The 15,215-nt window shown below is 35.4% G+C and overlaps 1 protein-coding gene across 1 annotated transcript in view; it reads left to right on the top strand.

Annotated features, from left to right (window-relative positions):
- Positions 1 to 15,215, top strand: part of LOC126978281 (protein furry) — a 166,547-nt gene that overhangs the window by 122,143 nt on the left and 29,189 nt on the right. The window contains exons 32-38 of the mRNA XM_050827028.1: positions 76 to 193; positions 965 to 1,137; positions 9,436 to 9,552; positions 10,570 to 10,724; positions 12,232 to 12,327; positions 13,262 to 13,465; positions 14,549 to 14,715. Of these exons, the coding sequence (XP_050682985.1) occupies positions 76 to 193; positions 965 to 1,137; positions 9,436 to 9,552; positions 10,570 to 10,724; positions 12,232 to 12,327; positions 13,262 to 13,465; positions 14,549 to 14,715 (1,030 nt within the window). The remainder of the gene's footprint in view (positions 1 to 75; positions 194 to 964; positions 1,138 to 9,435; positions 9,553 to 10,569; positions 10,725 to 12,231; positions 12,328 to 13,261; positions 13,466 to 14,548; positions 14,716 to 15,215) is intronic.

Below are 15,215 nucleotides of genomic sequence, written 5' to 3'. Positions count from 1 at the left end.
TATATAAGAGGAAACCGTTTGTCAATCAATATGTCTCTTCGTCTGTCGAGTTTTTAAATACTTTTTTATTTTCAGTAGTGTTAAATCGGAAACACCGTGCCGTAGTCAGGACAAAAGAGCATCTGCTCTTCCTTGCACAACCCCGCCAGCCGATGAGGAACCAACATCGCCTTCTGATGGAGATGCTACACCGGTAAGAAAGTACTATATTTATAGTGTCTCTAACTACAAACTACCGTGATTATGTATGAAATAACAATGTAAATAAACATTTTACTTATTTACTTATATTGTCTTCTTTGTCGATCAGAATAGGCGTGGGTTTTTTAAAATTAACAATTAATTTTTTTTGCTGACCGAAGCGGCTACATCTCGCCGTGCTACCAAATTCAATACTATTCCTGATATTTCCAAAGCGCGAATGGTAGTGCACGAGCAAGGCATTAAGGACTGACTAACCCCCGCGGATATGAATATAGTGGCGAAACCGTCACGTCCTTCGCTTCTACTGTGTTGCGGTCTCGTGACGTCCCGTTGCGCGACAATCCGCTGGCGGAACAAATATAACCGTATTAAAGATTTAAAAAAATATATGATTTAACTACGTACTGTAATGAAAGTATTTTGAGAAACCAGTCATCCGGCTACGGTTCTGTTTCATAGTACAAGATCATGCTTTTTATTAATTACATTATATTGTGCGAGTATATTATCAGCTCTTTAATTAGTGGATGACGGATAGGTTGTTGTTACTATATATCTATGTCTGGACCTCGCTGGAACGTGAAGACCCCTCGCGTTTCCCTTTCACGAGCTAATCTTTTTCCGAACATGAGGTATACTCATTAAATTAAAAGAAGTGACCATTCAAAAGCCCTTAGTTTAAGCCTAATTGAATAAAGTTTATTTGAGTTAGACGTATGATACATATTGTGATTATTAAATCATTTTTATTACTAAACAGACCGGCATATGTCCGGAGCTTGGTGTCTGCGGAAGTGTTCCAACAACACCCCAAGAAGCGCGCGTGGACATGCAACAACCACGGCCCCTGCCGATGCCTGAGTACGGAGGATTCTTCGCACTCCTGACCGAGTACTTGCCTGACAACAATCAGCCTGTTTCTGGATTCCACAGGTATATAGCCTATCTATTTACACTAGGTACTTCTTACAATCTCTTTGAGTATCCAAATGTTTTGAGTTTTCTTTAGTGTTAATTCCGCCAATATTTGTCGAGACTGACTTTGCAGTCTCCTGCCAGAGTTTAGAGAGTCAACTTCTCCCTAATGGGATGCCTCGTGTAGGGACGAAACACGTGTCGAATTGTTTAAAGACAAATATTGGCGGAAAATAACACTAAAGAAAACTCAAACAATTTGAATAATTATAAAAGTAATTATTAAAGCAACGCCTACTTCAATAAAATTTCTTTAAAGTTTCAGGAAAGTTAAGCCTACCGCGCACTACGAAATCTGACCGCAATGCGATTTTTTTTGTCGCGTATTATAATCATCGTACTAAATCTTTAATATTACGCACGGTAATTAATCTTTATTGCGTTTTTGCAGTAAATAATAAATGTTGATGGCATTAAAAACCATTCGCGTGTGACTGACTGTGGCGGTTCGGTTTCGGAATTATTTTCGCGTGGATTTATTTCCGCGAGTGAGTGCAGCTTCATACAATTGTCATTATATTATGCCGCAGAATTCGACAGGAATATTAGCGGGAGTAAAATTCGCTGTGTGTGCTTTAACTAACAGTGATCATTATACTTTACATTTTTGTGTGAAGTTAAATGTTATTTAGACTCGTTGATTACTTTCTTTTGTTGGTATTGAATGATACTGAGCCATCACGTTTGTTTATGTTACTATATTAAAAATTAAATACCAATGCACTGTAAAGTCAAACCATAAATTTTTTAGTACTTAATTTTAGAGTCGATTTACAATTAAGTTAAATTTAAAAAAATTGTGGCTGATATTGAGCACGTATCGTAGCAAGTACTAGAATCATTGTAAGAGAAACAAACCATGCCCTAAGTGTAGAATATATCCCAATCTACTTCTTGCTCCGGTCGCTGGTGTTCTGTGACGTGGGGGTTTGATAGTCAATGCAATCCCAGTACGTTGATGGAGGCCTGCTAACTATGGGAATGTGTTCCGCACGCGCGAACGACCTATTGGTACAGACCATACGGCAGTGCAAAGTAATTTAATGTAACAGATTGCCCTGAGATCTATAGAGCGTACTTATACTTTGCTCAGACTTTACTCACGTAAACCTTAGCTGAGTGTGAGCTTAGTATAATCTTTGATTTCGTTTTTATAGTCATTTGAGAGTTGATATTATACTGAGCTTAAGCTACGACAGCCCAATGCAAAAGTCTGGGCAAAGTCAAAGTACGCTCTTTAGATCTCAGCCAATGATTTCAACGTAAATGGGGGAGGGGGGGGGGGGGTCTGTGCAAGCAGGCCTACGGTGCTGGTACGTAGACGCGCGTAGATTCCCAAAATTTTCTAGACTGCAATAGCAAATGGGGTTATAACTTTTCCAGGACTATTAATATATTGTGGGGGATAGTTGGGGAGATGGGCGTCGCTTCTCAATCCTTACCTCCACGAAACAAAGCAGCTTTACGCAGTTAGTGCGAGTGTGACGCTAATCCGGTCGAGTGTAGCCCATTCGTGCTGTCACGAAGTTCAACAAAGCCCTTAGTCGCCTCTTACGTGTGTATTATTTTTATGCCCCGGTGATATACCTGGCAAATAATAACCCCAAAAAGTAATTTTCGTGGTTTCAGTAATGTACTACATACATAGATTTACCAGTGGGAGGCTCGTTTGCAGATGATGCCGGCTAGATTATGGGTACCACAACGGCGCCTATTTCTGCCGTGAAGCAGTAAAGTGTAAGCATTACTGTGTTTCGGTGAAATGAAACAACATGTTGTCTCAAGTTGACAAGGGCAAACAAATTCTGAGCGCAGTTGTACTGCAGCTCAGAATTTTTGAGATTTTTCAAGAATCCTGAGCGGCATTGCATTGTAATGAGCAGGGTGTATCAATTACCATCAGCTGAACGTCCTGCTCGACGTGTCCCTTATTTTCTTTAAAAAAAATAGAGAATAGGCTCAACGTAAACCGAATCGCAAGTTAATGGAACATAATAATAATATGTCATAGATTCTATGATCTAACTCATAAACTCAGTATACTAGCGTAATAGACATGCCCTGTGTGAGAGTGAGAAAATTATCCTGACACAAAAACCTAGGTGTGAGAAAGAGACGGAATAGATCGACCGAAAACCGTATTGAAACATTTTTTTCCATTAGTCCCATGTCATATTGGACTGCGTTTTAATTTTAGTATTTTTATCGTAATTGTTCTGTGTTTCAACAGATATCAATTAGAAAATTTAATGGTATCGTGTTCTGTGTTAGATTGTGTTGTTATATATGGCAACAATTAGTTATACAAAACAAATAATGAATCTATACTATTTTCGTGGTGTTCATTTTGGTAGAACATATTCACTAAAATATATTTATATTATATTTTATATACGCAGTAAATTATCTATTTTCTAAAGATTATATTTATTTTAATAAAATATGTGTTAGATAACAATATACTCGTATTGTATACGGTGAATATGACACCGTTTATCAATATTTATTTATAGGGATTGACCAAAGGCAAAATACAATCTATCGATATGTCGATATTTATGTCTGTTGGACAAAAGTGGCTAGCGGCGTTCATTTCAGAACTTATTGTTTTTGCGAAACGAAAGTAACGAAATCAATATTCCTCACTTAAAATAGGTTCTATATCTACGGCGTTTGGCGCTGTATGTGTTTGTTTTAATTTGATTTATTATAAGTTATCTCTCTTTAGCTCTCCTTTTTATTTCTACACAATTTTATTATTATTATATATTTATCTATACTTAGGTACCTAACTCATTTTTGTATTGTGTGTAAACTTAAATTTGTCTCAAACAAAGTATTTTACTACTGCATTATATATTTTATAGATTCCGTAACTCTAACAGTATAGAGTAGTTTCTTCTCTGTGTTCTGAATCGATAAGTTCGGGCTACAAGTAAACGTTACCTTTGAAATTTGGCACAAATCAATTCTGAGTAATTATCTATACTATAATATTATAAAGCTGCAGTGTTTGTTTGTTTGTTTGTTTGAACGCGCTAATCTCTGGTACTACTGGTCCGATTTGAATGATTCTTTCAGTGTTGGGTAGTCCATTTATCGAGGAAGGCTATAGGCTATGTTTTTTTTTTCAAAATTAGGGGTCCGTAATAAAATTGCTATTTTGTAACACAAGGTGTAAAATCGAAAACCTATTTTTGCGTGCGCTGCAAAAACTATTGACAATAGAACAAAATGATGTACAGGCTATAATATAGGCAATATTTTTTTACTTATAAAACTATCGCGTGAATTATACTTTATATGGCAAAACAATGTTTGCCGGGTCAGCTAGTTGGTTATAACATAAAAAGCAACGGAAACAAACATGTTTTCTAAGAATATATGCAATCCAATAAATTTTATGGCTTGAAAGCATATACGAGTAAGCATTTTGTGCATTGAAATAATACCTGCGATCTTTTACAAGTTTATCTTATTTCACGTTTAAGGTATGCGTGACACCCAAAAAGTGAAAATACGTGCATGCTGGACGAGATGTAAGGGATATTAGGTTTTGGAGAGAAGTAGGAGGCCATTTACATGTTATTATAGATGTGATCATTGGTTTCTAAATAAAAATAAATAATTTAATACAATATATCTCACTGTGTCTCTGACTTAATATAAATTAGGTGAAGTTGGGTAGGTAGATTAGGTTGGAAAGAGTGGTTTCGTTAGCTCAGATTGTGTCAAGTGAAGTAATGTTAGGTACAGACCGTAGTATAAAATAGCTTGTGACATAGTTTCTGCTATACTTATTCTGTTATAACAATATATTTACCCAATTATTATAGGGCGTCAAATTCAAGGACAAATTAATATGATATATTCGAATTTGCCTGAACACGAAATTTGTTTACGATTTATCGCCCTACGTCGGTCGAGGGTAGCTATTACTTTGAAAAGATTATGAACGCGTTAAGTCCAGCGCTGACGAATTGCTACGCGCGTAGAGCTACGTCGCGCTGAAGAGAATCGTCGGTGGAGCTCGTCGGTCCGACGTACGTCGATTCGCTGACGCGCTATAATACGAAACTCTTGTTAGGTAACGTAGGTTTCAACTATCTTGCATTTTATATGAAAACTTATGGGTGGAGGGAAAATCTTAGGGGTTTGCGTCACCGACACGCTCATGAAGACATAAATAACCGAAATTCTTATAGCAGTATATCTGTAGCAATACAGCTGACGTATTGTGCAACATTACTGCTTTGTAGTTCATGTAAGTGAAATTGAATTGATTTAGTGAAAAGTTCAATTGTAAGTTTTAAAAATTAATAGAAATTAATAATGACATTTCAAATTTGAATACTAAAAGTTCTAAGTTTTCATTATTATCGGCAGTGTCTCTACGACTGCTGATTTTCTTTTTACAAGGACATGATGATAGTACATGATATCGTAGCTGTAGAAATTTTGAGACTTCTGATTAAAAGAACGCAACAAATAGCTTTGGCAGTTCTGCCACTGCCTAAAGAATTCTGAAACAAGTGGAAATCTGAAAGTTCAAGGCAATAATACCTTCTAGTTAAATTTTTGCTGAGTGGCTTAAGATAAGAGTTGTCTACCGTCATCGTGATTAAAGACCCACACCCTTACTTGAAATTAATTCCGGCCGCTGTCTCTCATACCAAGAGTATGTACATACTTTTATCTCATCAGTTGTTTGCAGTAGAAATAGAGGGTCTGCGTAGCAGTAAAACCTTAAAATGTACATTCTCCTTATTCTCCTTCCCATAGACTAACAGCAACAGTTCCCAATATACTATCTACAGATATAGATAAATTACTACCTTTTACTGTCAGTAATTAGCTGTCAATAATCTGAAGCTGTCCCAATATACCCGATAAATAATTCTTATCGCCTTATATTGGGACGCGTGAATTGCAATTTCCATACAAACTTCTGTCGCTGGTAAGCTATACGTCGCGTCGTCTCATTAACAGACAGCAGGTACGGATAAGGTTAGTTACCGCTGATGAGTTTATTGGGATAGAAAAGTCAACGATAGTTACGATTTTTATCTTAAGTAGGCCACAACCGGAGATAGACTGAATATTGGGAACGGCCGTTAGATTATACTAGCGTACCTACTACTGACAGCCCGATATTTTATAATTTATAATGATATTGACACACTTTTTACATAAATTATCTTGCCCCAAGTTAAGCATATATAGCCTGTGTTATGGGTTACAAGACAATGATATATTTAATACAATATACTTACTTAAACATACATCAATACATTTAAACATCCATGTCTCGGAAACAAACATCCATATTCATCATATAAATGCTTGCACCTACCGGGATTCGAACCCGGGACCTCTAGTTTTGTAGGTGGGATCGATAACCACTCGGGTATACAGGTCGTCATGGCAATCAATGATATGGTTAATCAATTTTGATTGGCAACATAATTTGTTTCTTTATTGAAACCTTTTAATCAGCGTCATCAAAACCAGCCAGTTACAAATAGTACAGCTTAAGAGATTTTAATACTAGTTTATACATATTATATGCGATAAGACTTTCTCCACTTCCTATAAATTTTCCATAAATCCGTGCCCAATTAGGTCGCTTTGATATGCTGCACAAAGACCTGGATGTAAAAAACTTCTTACATTAAATTCCAAGTTTTTCCAAGATTCAATCAAGTGTCTGTGAACTATAAAGTAGCTGTTCACGGAAAATATTGTGCTCGAAGCTATGCAAAATAACAACATTAACAAGCATTTCACTTCAGCTATTTCGAATAGATCTCCAGGAATTCATTATAATAATCCCTTAAAATCTCCGGCATCATTTCTTTGTAAAACTCCTGGAATAAAAATACAAAATAAATATTGTAACGTGTTTACCAGTAGATATTGTTTTTAATTGGTACTTGTAAAGATTTTGCTTAGCATAACTAGAGTTGTAAAAGGTACGCTTTTTGGCCTACGGATTTATTTGTGTGAGGCAAGAGTTGAGGACATTTTTGATTTCACATTAAATAAGATATTTAAGGTAACTTACTACAAATTTATTCACTAGTGAAAATAAATAAAAACGTGTTTGCATTGTTATTTACTTTATTTCTTTTTATTTGAGTCGCGGTTATATCGTCGATTTTGTGATTTCGAGGGGGTGAAGCAGAGCCGTGCGGGGGCCTACCGCTCGCCCGCGAACGTACGCGCTGGGAGTTGGGTCATTGACCTGACTGTTTGTATTTCAATTCATACCGTTGATTGTTAGTATTTATATTTATTTATTTATTTATTAAAGCACACCACATCATACACAATACAATTTTCTTAATCTAATGTTACAATTAGTAGTTCTAAAGTATACAACAATAATTATTATGGTGAACATAAAAATTACAAAAAATACTCCCTAATTACTTCAGAAAAATAGAACTGATACTATCTAAGCTATAATAAAAACAAAAAAAAAATAAAAATGAAAGTACAAATTATAACTTTAACTTATTAAAATAATGAAGACGAAAAAAAAAGAGAAAACTACTAATTTGACAAATGCAGATTGAGTACCAGCTAAGTGTTTAACAACACTTTCTTTAAACCTGACCAGCTCACCACCGAATATATCAAGTTCTGAATTGGTATCGTTTAACTTATTGTACTCGCGAATAATTCGAGCGAGAGGCGCCTGTATTTATATTTACAAATAAATAAAATTGAAATATCAATAATGTATATCAAAATATCTGATTTTACGGAATGCATGTGTAACTATTGATAATTTATTTATGAACCTGCACCTGTATTTGTCAGCGTTTTAAAATATTAATTCCCAGCTCAGCAAGGGACCCTTAAACCTTATAAAAAAAATTAAAATTTAGTGCTCGGTTAAATTCTATTTTTACTGGCTTTAACGGAAATTTTACATTATTACTAGTTTAGTAAGTTTTTTTATTGTTCTTTCCTGATTTTATGCAAACGATACCCTAGACAACCTGATTGCGCGGAGTTATCATTGAAATGTAGGAACTGACATAGTTTTTTGAAATGATTTAGTGAAATTGTCTCCATAATCAAAGGAATCGCCAAAAACTTTTTCAATTCGTTTCCCATTTCAAGTGCCAAAAACTTTTCAATTCATTAGTTGTTATTATAAATGCCTTTGAACGATTTTTAGACATAAGATTTGAGCATTTCTTTTACAATATAATGCTAACATATGAGTTAGTTAGCATTATATTTAGAGTTAGTTTGATGATGCATCAAAAACAATAAATATATTAACAGGGAGTTTCAAAGTCTATAATTGGTGACTGTAAATTTGTGTTTCCAGTAAATGATCGATATGACATTTGTAGTGTTGGTTCCAAAAACACAAGAACAATATTCGGGCGATAATGGAACTAAAGCATTATAGATGCTTTTTATAGTTGTTGTGCTTTTTTTTTTGTGCGTTTCTCCATATGAAACAAAGCATTTTAAATGAGCTGGAAACTATAATGTTTATAAGTATATATATACTATATATATAAGTCTTTGAAAAGTATTACAGAGAGCTTTAAAATACTAAGGAATATCACCTTAATTATTACTTATATTATTACCAACTTAATTAAAAAATACACTATTATAGTACTTTTATATTATGTTACTTGCTGCTATGGAACCCATCATGAGCGAGTCCAACTAACACTTGGCCGCTCTTTTTATATTTGCCGCTGTATTATCCTTCAATGTGTCTCCTCATGTTCAATCCTCTAATGTTGTCTTCGTGAATCAGGGTTACTTATGAAGTAAATATGTTACATCGAACTGAAAATATGTAGTATTCTAGAGTCAATGTACGATGCTAACGTTGCTATTGTGGGCCTTACTCCGGAGTTCTAACTCATTTATGTCGACACTTCCTTCAGGTCAGAGGAACAATATTTTGAGACACAAATCACCCACTATTAAGGCTATTTTCTACAGTGAGGATTATTTATAAAGGTTCATTGTTTTAATCGGTTCAGTATGGGCTGCTATTAAATTACTGGACTACAGTGATATAGTCCCAGAAGACTTTCCTTATTTTTAAATTTTAATTAACACTGTCCAAAATTAATTTTGGGTCAAGGGCGAACGTTTCGTCGATTTTCGGGCTATCATGATTTATCATACTAATGAATTATTATGTTGGTATTCATTTAAATTTAAGAGTGATCCATCTATTTAAATTAAAGAATGACTCATTTCATTTTCTAGGTGTAACGTGGCTGTAATGCTCCTGTGTGACGTAGTTCTGGATGGTGTTGAGTTAGACTGGTCAATCCATGTGCCACTAATGCTGCATATAGTCTTCCTGGGAATGGACCACACCAGGTTAGTGAGAAGAAGTATACCGAAGCCTATGAAATTCTCATTTTTATTGTTATTTAAGTATTTATGATCACAATGCAATACATATCAGTATTTACCAGCGGGATACTCCTTTGCACAGGATGCCGGCTAGATTATTGGTACCACAACGGCGGCTATTTCTGCCGTGAAGCAGTAATGCGTAAGTATTATTGTGTTTCGATCTGAAGGGCGCCGTAGCTATAGAAATTACTGGGCAAATGAGACTCAACATCAAATGTCTCAAGGTGACAAACGCAATAGTAAGTATTTGTATTATTTGATTTTTCAAGAATCCTGAGCACTGCATTATAATGGGCAGGGCGTATCAATTCAAATCAACTGAACGTCCTGCTCGTCTCGTCCCTTATTGTCATAAAAAAGCATTACAACTACTAATTGTCATGTATGGATATGGAAGCACTTAACGTTAACCCTTCTGCACACATTAATTGTTTCGCTATTCGATTGTGCGAATTGGAGAAACAATGGGTATCAGTGGGACAACTGCAAGTACCTACTGATACCTGATACCTAAAAATTGAATAGAAATTTTCGAACTTACATTACAACGTATGATTTATTGACATTTTCATTTATAAAGTCTATTTTGCCATTCCATAGTATAAAAATAAATATAACTGTGTTATCGAGCTTAAATACCACAAGACTTCTAACATCTATCTTCTTCTCTCTCAGAGCGTCATTTGTTTCCGAAACGGTAGTAGTATCTAGTATATTAGAATTGACATCAAAACGAATCAATTTTGAGAAAATAAATACCTTTTATGCTTATATATTCGCTATGCAAACAATTAACTCAACAAGTATTGAATATTTAGTGGCCAAACAATGATCACCGCAAATCTTAATTGGTCAGCTTGTGATCGCAATGTATCGTAAACAATGCCATTAGCTGCTTTTGATCTGTGTACCTGATGCGGTGACCAAAATATTTGTCTTTCGATAGGCCTGTATGAGTAATAAGGTTGATGTATTCAGATGGATTGTGCATCAACATTGCCGGCAACTGCTGCTCAATCTTCTGGTAGCGGTCGCGGCGCATCAGGACCACCTCACAATTGCGAGGATACTGCTGGCTGCGAGATCTGCTCCGCTGCAGCCCCCACAGACTGCCACACCGCATAAATTTACCGGCAAGTCCATTATGTTACGTTCTACTTTGGATATACCACAGAGAGTTGAAATTGAGTGTTCCAAAGAGCTGTTTATCCTGATTCATGGCGCCGAACTCCACCTTCGCACGATACTCCACAAGTCAGGGTATCATCCCCACCATCTGGATGTGTGGCGGTCCTCCACAATGCGGTTTTCAAGCTTTCTTCCACGTACTACAAAGCTGTGGAATGAGCTTCCTTGTGCGGTGTTTCCGGGACGATACGACATGGGTACCTTACAAAAAAGCGCGTACGCAAACGCGCTGTGATTCCTCTGTGTTGCAAGAGATTGTGGGCGGCGGTGATCACTTAACACGAGGTGACCCATACGCTCGTTTGTCCTCCTCCATAAAAATGAAAATAAAATACGTGACTAGGACATCTGTCTCACGTGATATACATAAAAAAATGGAAATATATACCGACTTATTCACATATTATCGTTCTCAAATGTAATGGCCTATGGAGAGATAGACTCCATGTATCGGCTTCAGTTTAGTCTACCATATGCTTCCATTGGCAGTGCATAAGGATTTTGTTAATGGACTATTTATGCACAATATTATCCGCATCTAGGTATGTATAAGTCAACAGCTGTCCGTTAGACACTCAAACAAGCAGAAACGGTTTGACCTTATTGAATATTTTGTTTATTATATTGTTTGCCTCAATACTGGTGTTTGACAGAACAGAACATTATAAAAAACCCAAAGGTAGGAAATTGTAATTTTCTTCGTAACATCTATAGTCTGTTTGAAAGCTATATTTCAGACGGTTATGTTGTATCATAATATATTTTGTGCACTCTAAAGCCATGAAAGTCATCATTTTCATATTATGTTTCAATTTATCGTATTTTGATTTCGCGACACCCAATTCGTGGTTTATGATTTACTTTGATGAAAACGCAAGTATTGTTGGCAGACATATATGTTTTTCATCAAAGTATGCTAAAAGCCCGAGATATAAATTATTATTATAATCAGTAACGCTTTCACATGCGAGCGAAAATGGTACTTTATTAATGAGATTGTAGTAGTTAGATAATCATAGCTTCTGACGCCTTTTTCAAAACCACAGGAATCGGAAGGAACCCTTTTTTTGTCATTGAATCATAATTTCACTTGAACAGAAGACATCTGTGGGGTCAACTAGTAAGTAGTAGTATAATGATATAACATAGCATGATGACCAGGTAGACGTCCCGGGTTCGATTCCCGGTAGGTGCAAACATTCATGTGATGTATATGGGTGTTTGTTTGTAAATATTTTTGTATGTTTAACTAAGTATATTGTTTTAAATATATCGTTGCCTTGCACCCATAATATAGGCTATGCCTAGTTTATGGCAAGATAATTTGTGTAAAAATATAAAGGCATATATTTAAAATATATATTCTGTTCTGAAAACTTTACTAGAATTTACCGGTTTCCTGCTTGAATAATCTAATAATAATTATTATTTTCTATACAATATCTTTACCAGAACCTGATACCGTCTACGATGGACACGCACCTTGCGGTCATTCTCCGCGGGCGCACGTGCGTTCCCTCTCCTCCGACCCGCAGATTACGCCAGAAGGTGACACTTTATATTATATGCCTATTGTCCTTAAAGTTGAATATCCTGTGGTCTGCTCAAACTTGAAAGAATTAACAGCTCAATAGCCAAATAAGGCAGTCAGCTAGTCTTCTATTCGTAGATATTGATATTTCGTAACTAATACAATATATCCAACTTTGAATAAAATATTGTATGTATGTTATGCCACGTGTACCTAGCCACGCACATTAAGGTACACATGGCATAGCACATTTATTTGAGATTTTGTTCTATGTGAAATGTTTTGTTTTTATTTATCATTTTTCCTTAAGAGTAAACAAAATAACTCGAAATAATTATGCTGATCCAATATAAAATGGCATCAATATGTATCATGAAGCTTACTATATGTCACAACATTATAACTACTCTCGAGTGATCGATCAGTGCATCTATATTTTGTAGTTATTTTATTGTATATGTTCTTCTAAATGATCTAAGAATCTTATTACTAATATAGATTATCGTTCGCAGAAATGTGCTCATTAACTCCCAATATAAGGATCTCGTTTCATCTTTATGAATAAATAAATTTCAAAATGAAAGTAGTATTTTATTTCATCACTTTTCATATACTGTAATTGTTTGTAAAAAAAATGAAGCTATAAATATTGATTTGAAAAAGAGGCAATGAGTTTCTGGCCACTTCTTCACATTAAAACTCAATCCCGAAGTGAATTGAAGGAGAGTGAATTTCCGAAGTGGTGGTAAATGTTAAAAGAAAGAAATTTTTTGACATACATAAATAAAATGATTTGGTTTGATTTCTACGTATAGCATGTTATTTTTTTTTTCGCTAGTTATATAAAAATTGTTTGTTCTTCAAGTTCACCTAAAATAAAGATATAAGGTATAGTAGGCTTAAACACATATGTATCGCGAGTCTGCATATAAAATTGTATTTCTTGTTCAGGCGACGGTGATAACTATCCCTCACTACCAGTGATCGTAACGAGCGACGAGACAGTCCCCGCGGCCGCCGCGGGGGGTGAGGCTTGCGAGGCGCAGGGAGGGGAGGAACAGCCTGTCGCTGACGTCATCAAAAGCTTGGTGCACTTCCTAGCCAACAGACCATCACATCAACCGCTTTGGCAATACGAGGATATTACCGCGAAAGGTGAATCATTATTTTATAACATATGTCTAGCTTCCCATGCCTGAAACGGTGAATAATAACTTTTTTTATTGTTATTTCATTATACAAGTCTTACTTAAAAGCTAGTTAACACTGTGCCTGAACTAGGTAATACTGTGTTTCAGGCGTTCAGAGCTGATATTAAAACTAAATAATCACAAAAGAGGAAAACATAATAAATTAAAACGGTGTAAATGAATCTACAGGTTAAGTACATAAGAAAACAATGTCTTCAATGTAATGAGTATTAACTAGTACAAACAAGATATAGATAATGTTTATTTTAACACTATTAGAAATTTTTCTGTATCTTCATAGGACGTATTATGAAGTGTTTCATGAAGAGCCTTCTACAATTAATATATTTTGAATAAAAAAGAGTCGCTTTATTGTTTACTTCGATAAAAAAACTGACTATGGTAACCATACCATATATATATGTATACCTATGGTAACCATATCTACCAAGATTTAAGGTGATTATTTCGCCAGTAAAAATAAAATTTATGTATCATAACACTTACTCATTTAACATTATCGAGATAAAGAATTTCGCAATTAATCATAGAATATCCACTTTATTATAGTTTTAAATTGTACTTAAATTTAAATCGAGCTGACTTGGACTTCTACATTTAAATTTTAATATTTTATTTTAGTGTAAAACTGGATTCTTGGGGTATAATAAAATACATGACTGATTTTCAGACCTACCAAATATTATATCGTACTACAATAATTGTATTCGATTGCCATCTTGCAACTTTTGCGGATCTGTGGATGGAACAGAGTATAAAAATGTGATTTAAAAACAGAATTTTTAATTTGTATATATTTTTCAAAGCTGAATCATAATAAAATAAAATAATTGTCGAAAAAATAAAAGAAAGTATTTAGGGGTTCGGTCACTCTTTTCATTGAGGAGTATGAAAAATAGATGTTAGGCGATTCACACACCTATCCGATACACAATTTCATTAAATCGGTTGAGTCGTTTCGGATGAGTTTGGTAACAAACACCGCGACACGAGAATTTTATTTTAATAACATATTACGTATTCCTAGTTTGGTCGCTGCGAAGCTGCCAGCAGATGGCGACACTGCTGCGTCACGTGCTGCGCATATTCCGCGAGTCGTTGCCACACGCGCTGATATCAGAGCGGTGGGCCCAGACAGCCCTACAGTTGGGACTTTCTTGTCCTTCCAGGCACTATGCGGGACGATCACTGCAGGTAAATATGCAGCTGCAAAAAAAAATAATAAATCACAGATTAATCATTTGTCATTGAGTTTGATTATATACGAAAATGACGACGGTAATGAGATTAGAAATATATGTGACGCAATTTGTCATATTAGAAGCATTGAAAACCGAAATTACCGATTGATATATTAAAAATCTAGACGTCATTAAAATTCCGCGTCCACAAAAAAAAATGACGAAACGAGCACGAGGTTCCGCTGATGGTAATTGATACGCCTTGCCCATTACAATACTCAGGAATCTTGAAATACCCAAAAATTTTGAGTGGCACTACAATTGCGCACATCACCTTGAGACATAAGTTGTTAAGTCTCAATTGCCCAGTAATTTCAACGGTGCCCTTCAGACTGAAACACAATAATGTTTACTCATTATTGCTTCTCGCCAGAAAAGGGCGCTGTTGTGGTACCCATAATCTAGCCGGCATCTTTTGCAAAAGAGCCTCCCACTGGGAAATGCCCTTAGTCG

Source organism: Leptidea sinapis, chromosome Z (assembly GCF_905404315.1).
Source record: "Leptidea sinapis chromosome Z, ilLepSina1.1, whole genome shotgun sequence".
Lineage (NCBI taxonomy): Eukaryota > Metazoa > Arthropoda > Insecta > Lepidoptera > Pieridae > Leptidea > Leptidea sinapis.
Note: the sequence above shows the minus strand (reverse complement) of the source record. Positions and strands in the feature narration are given on the sequence as shown.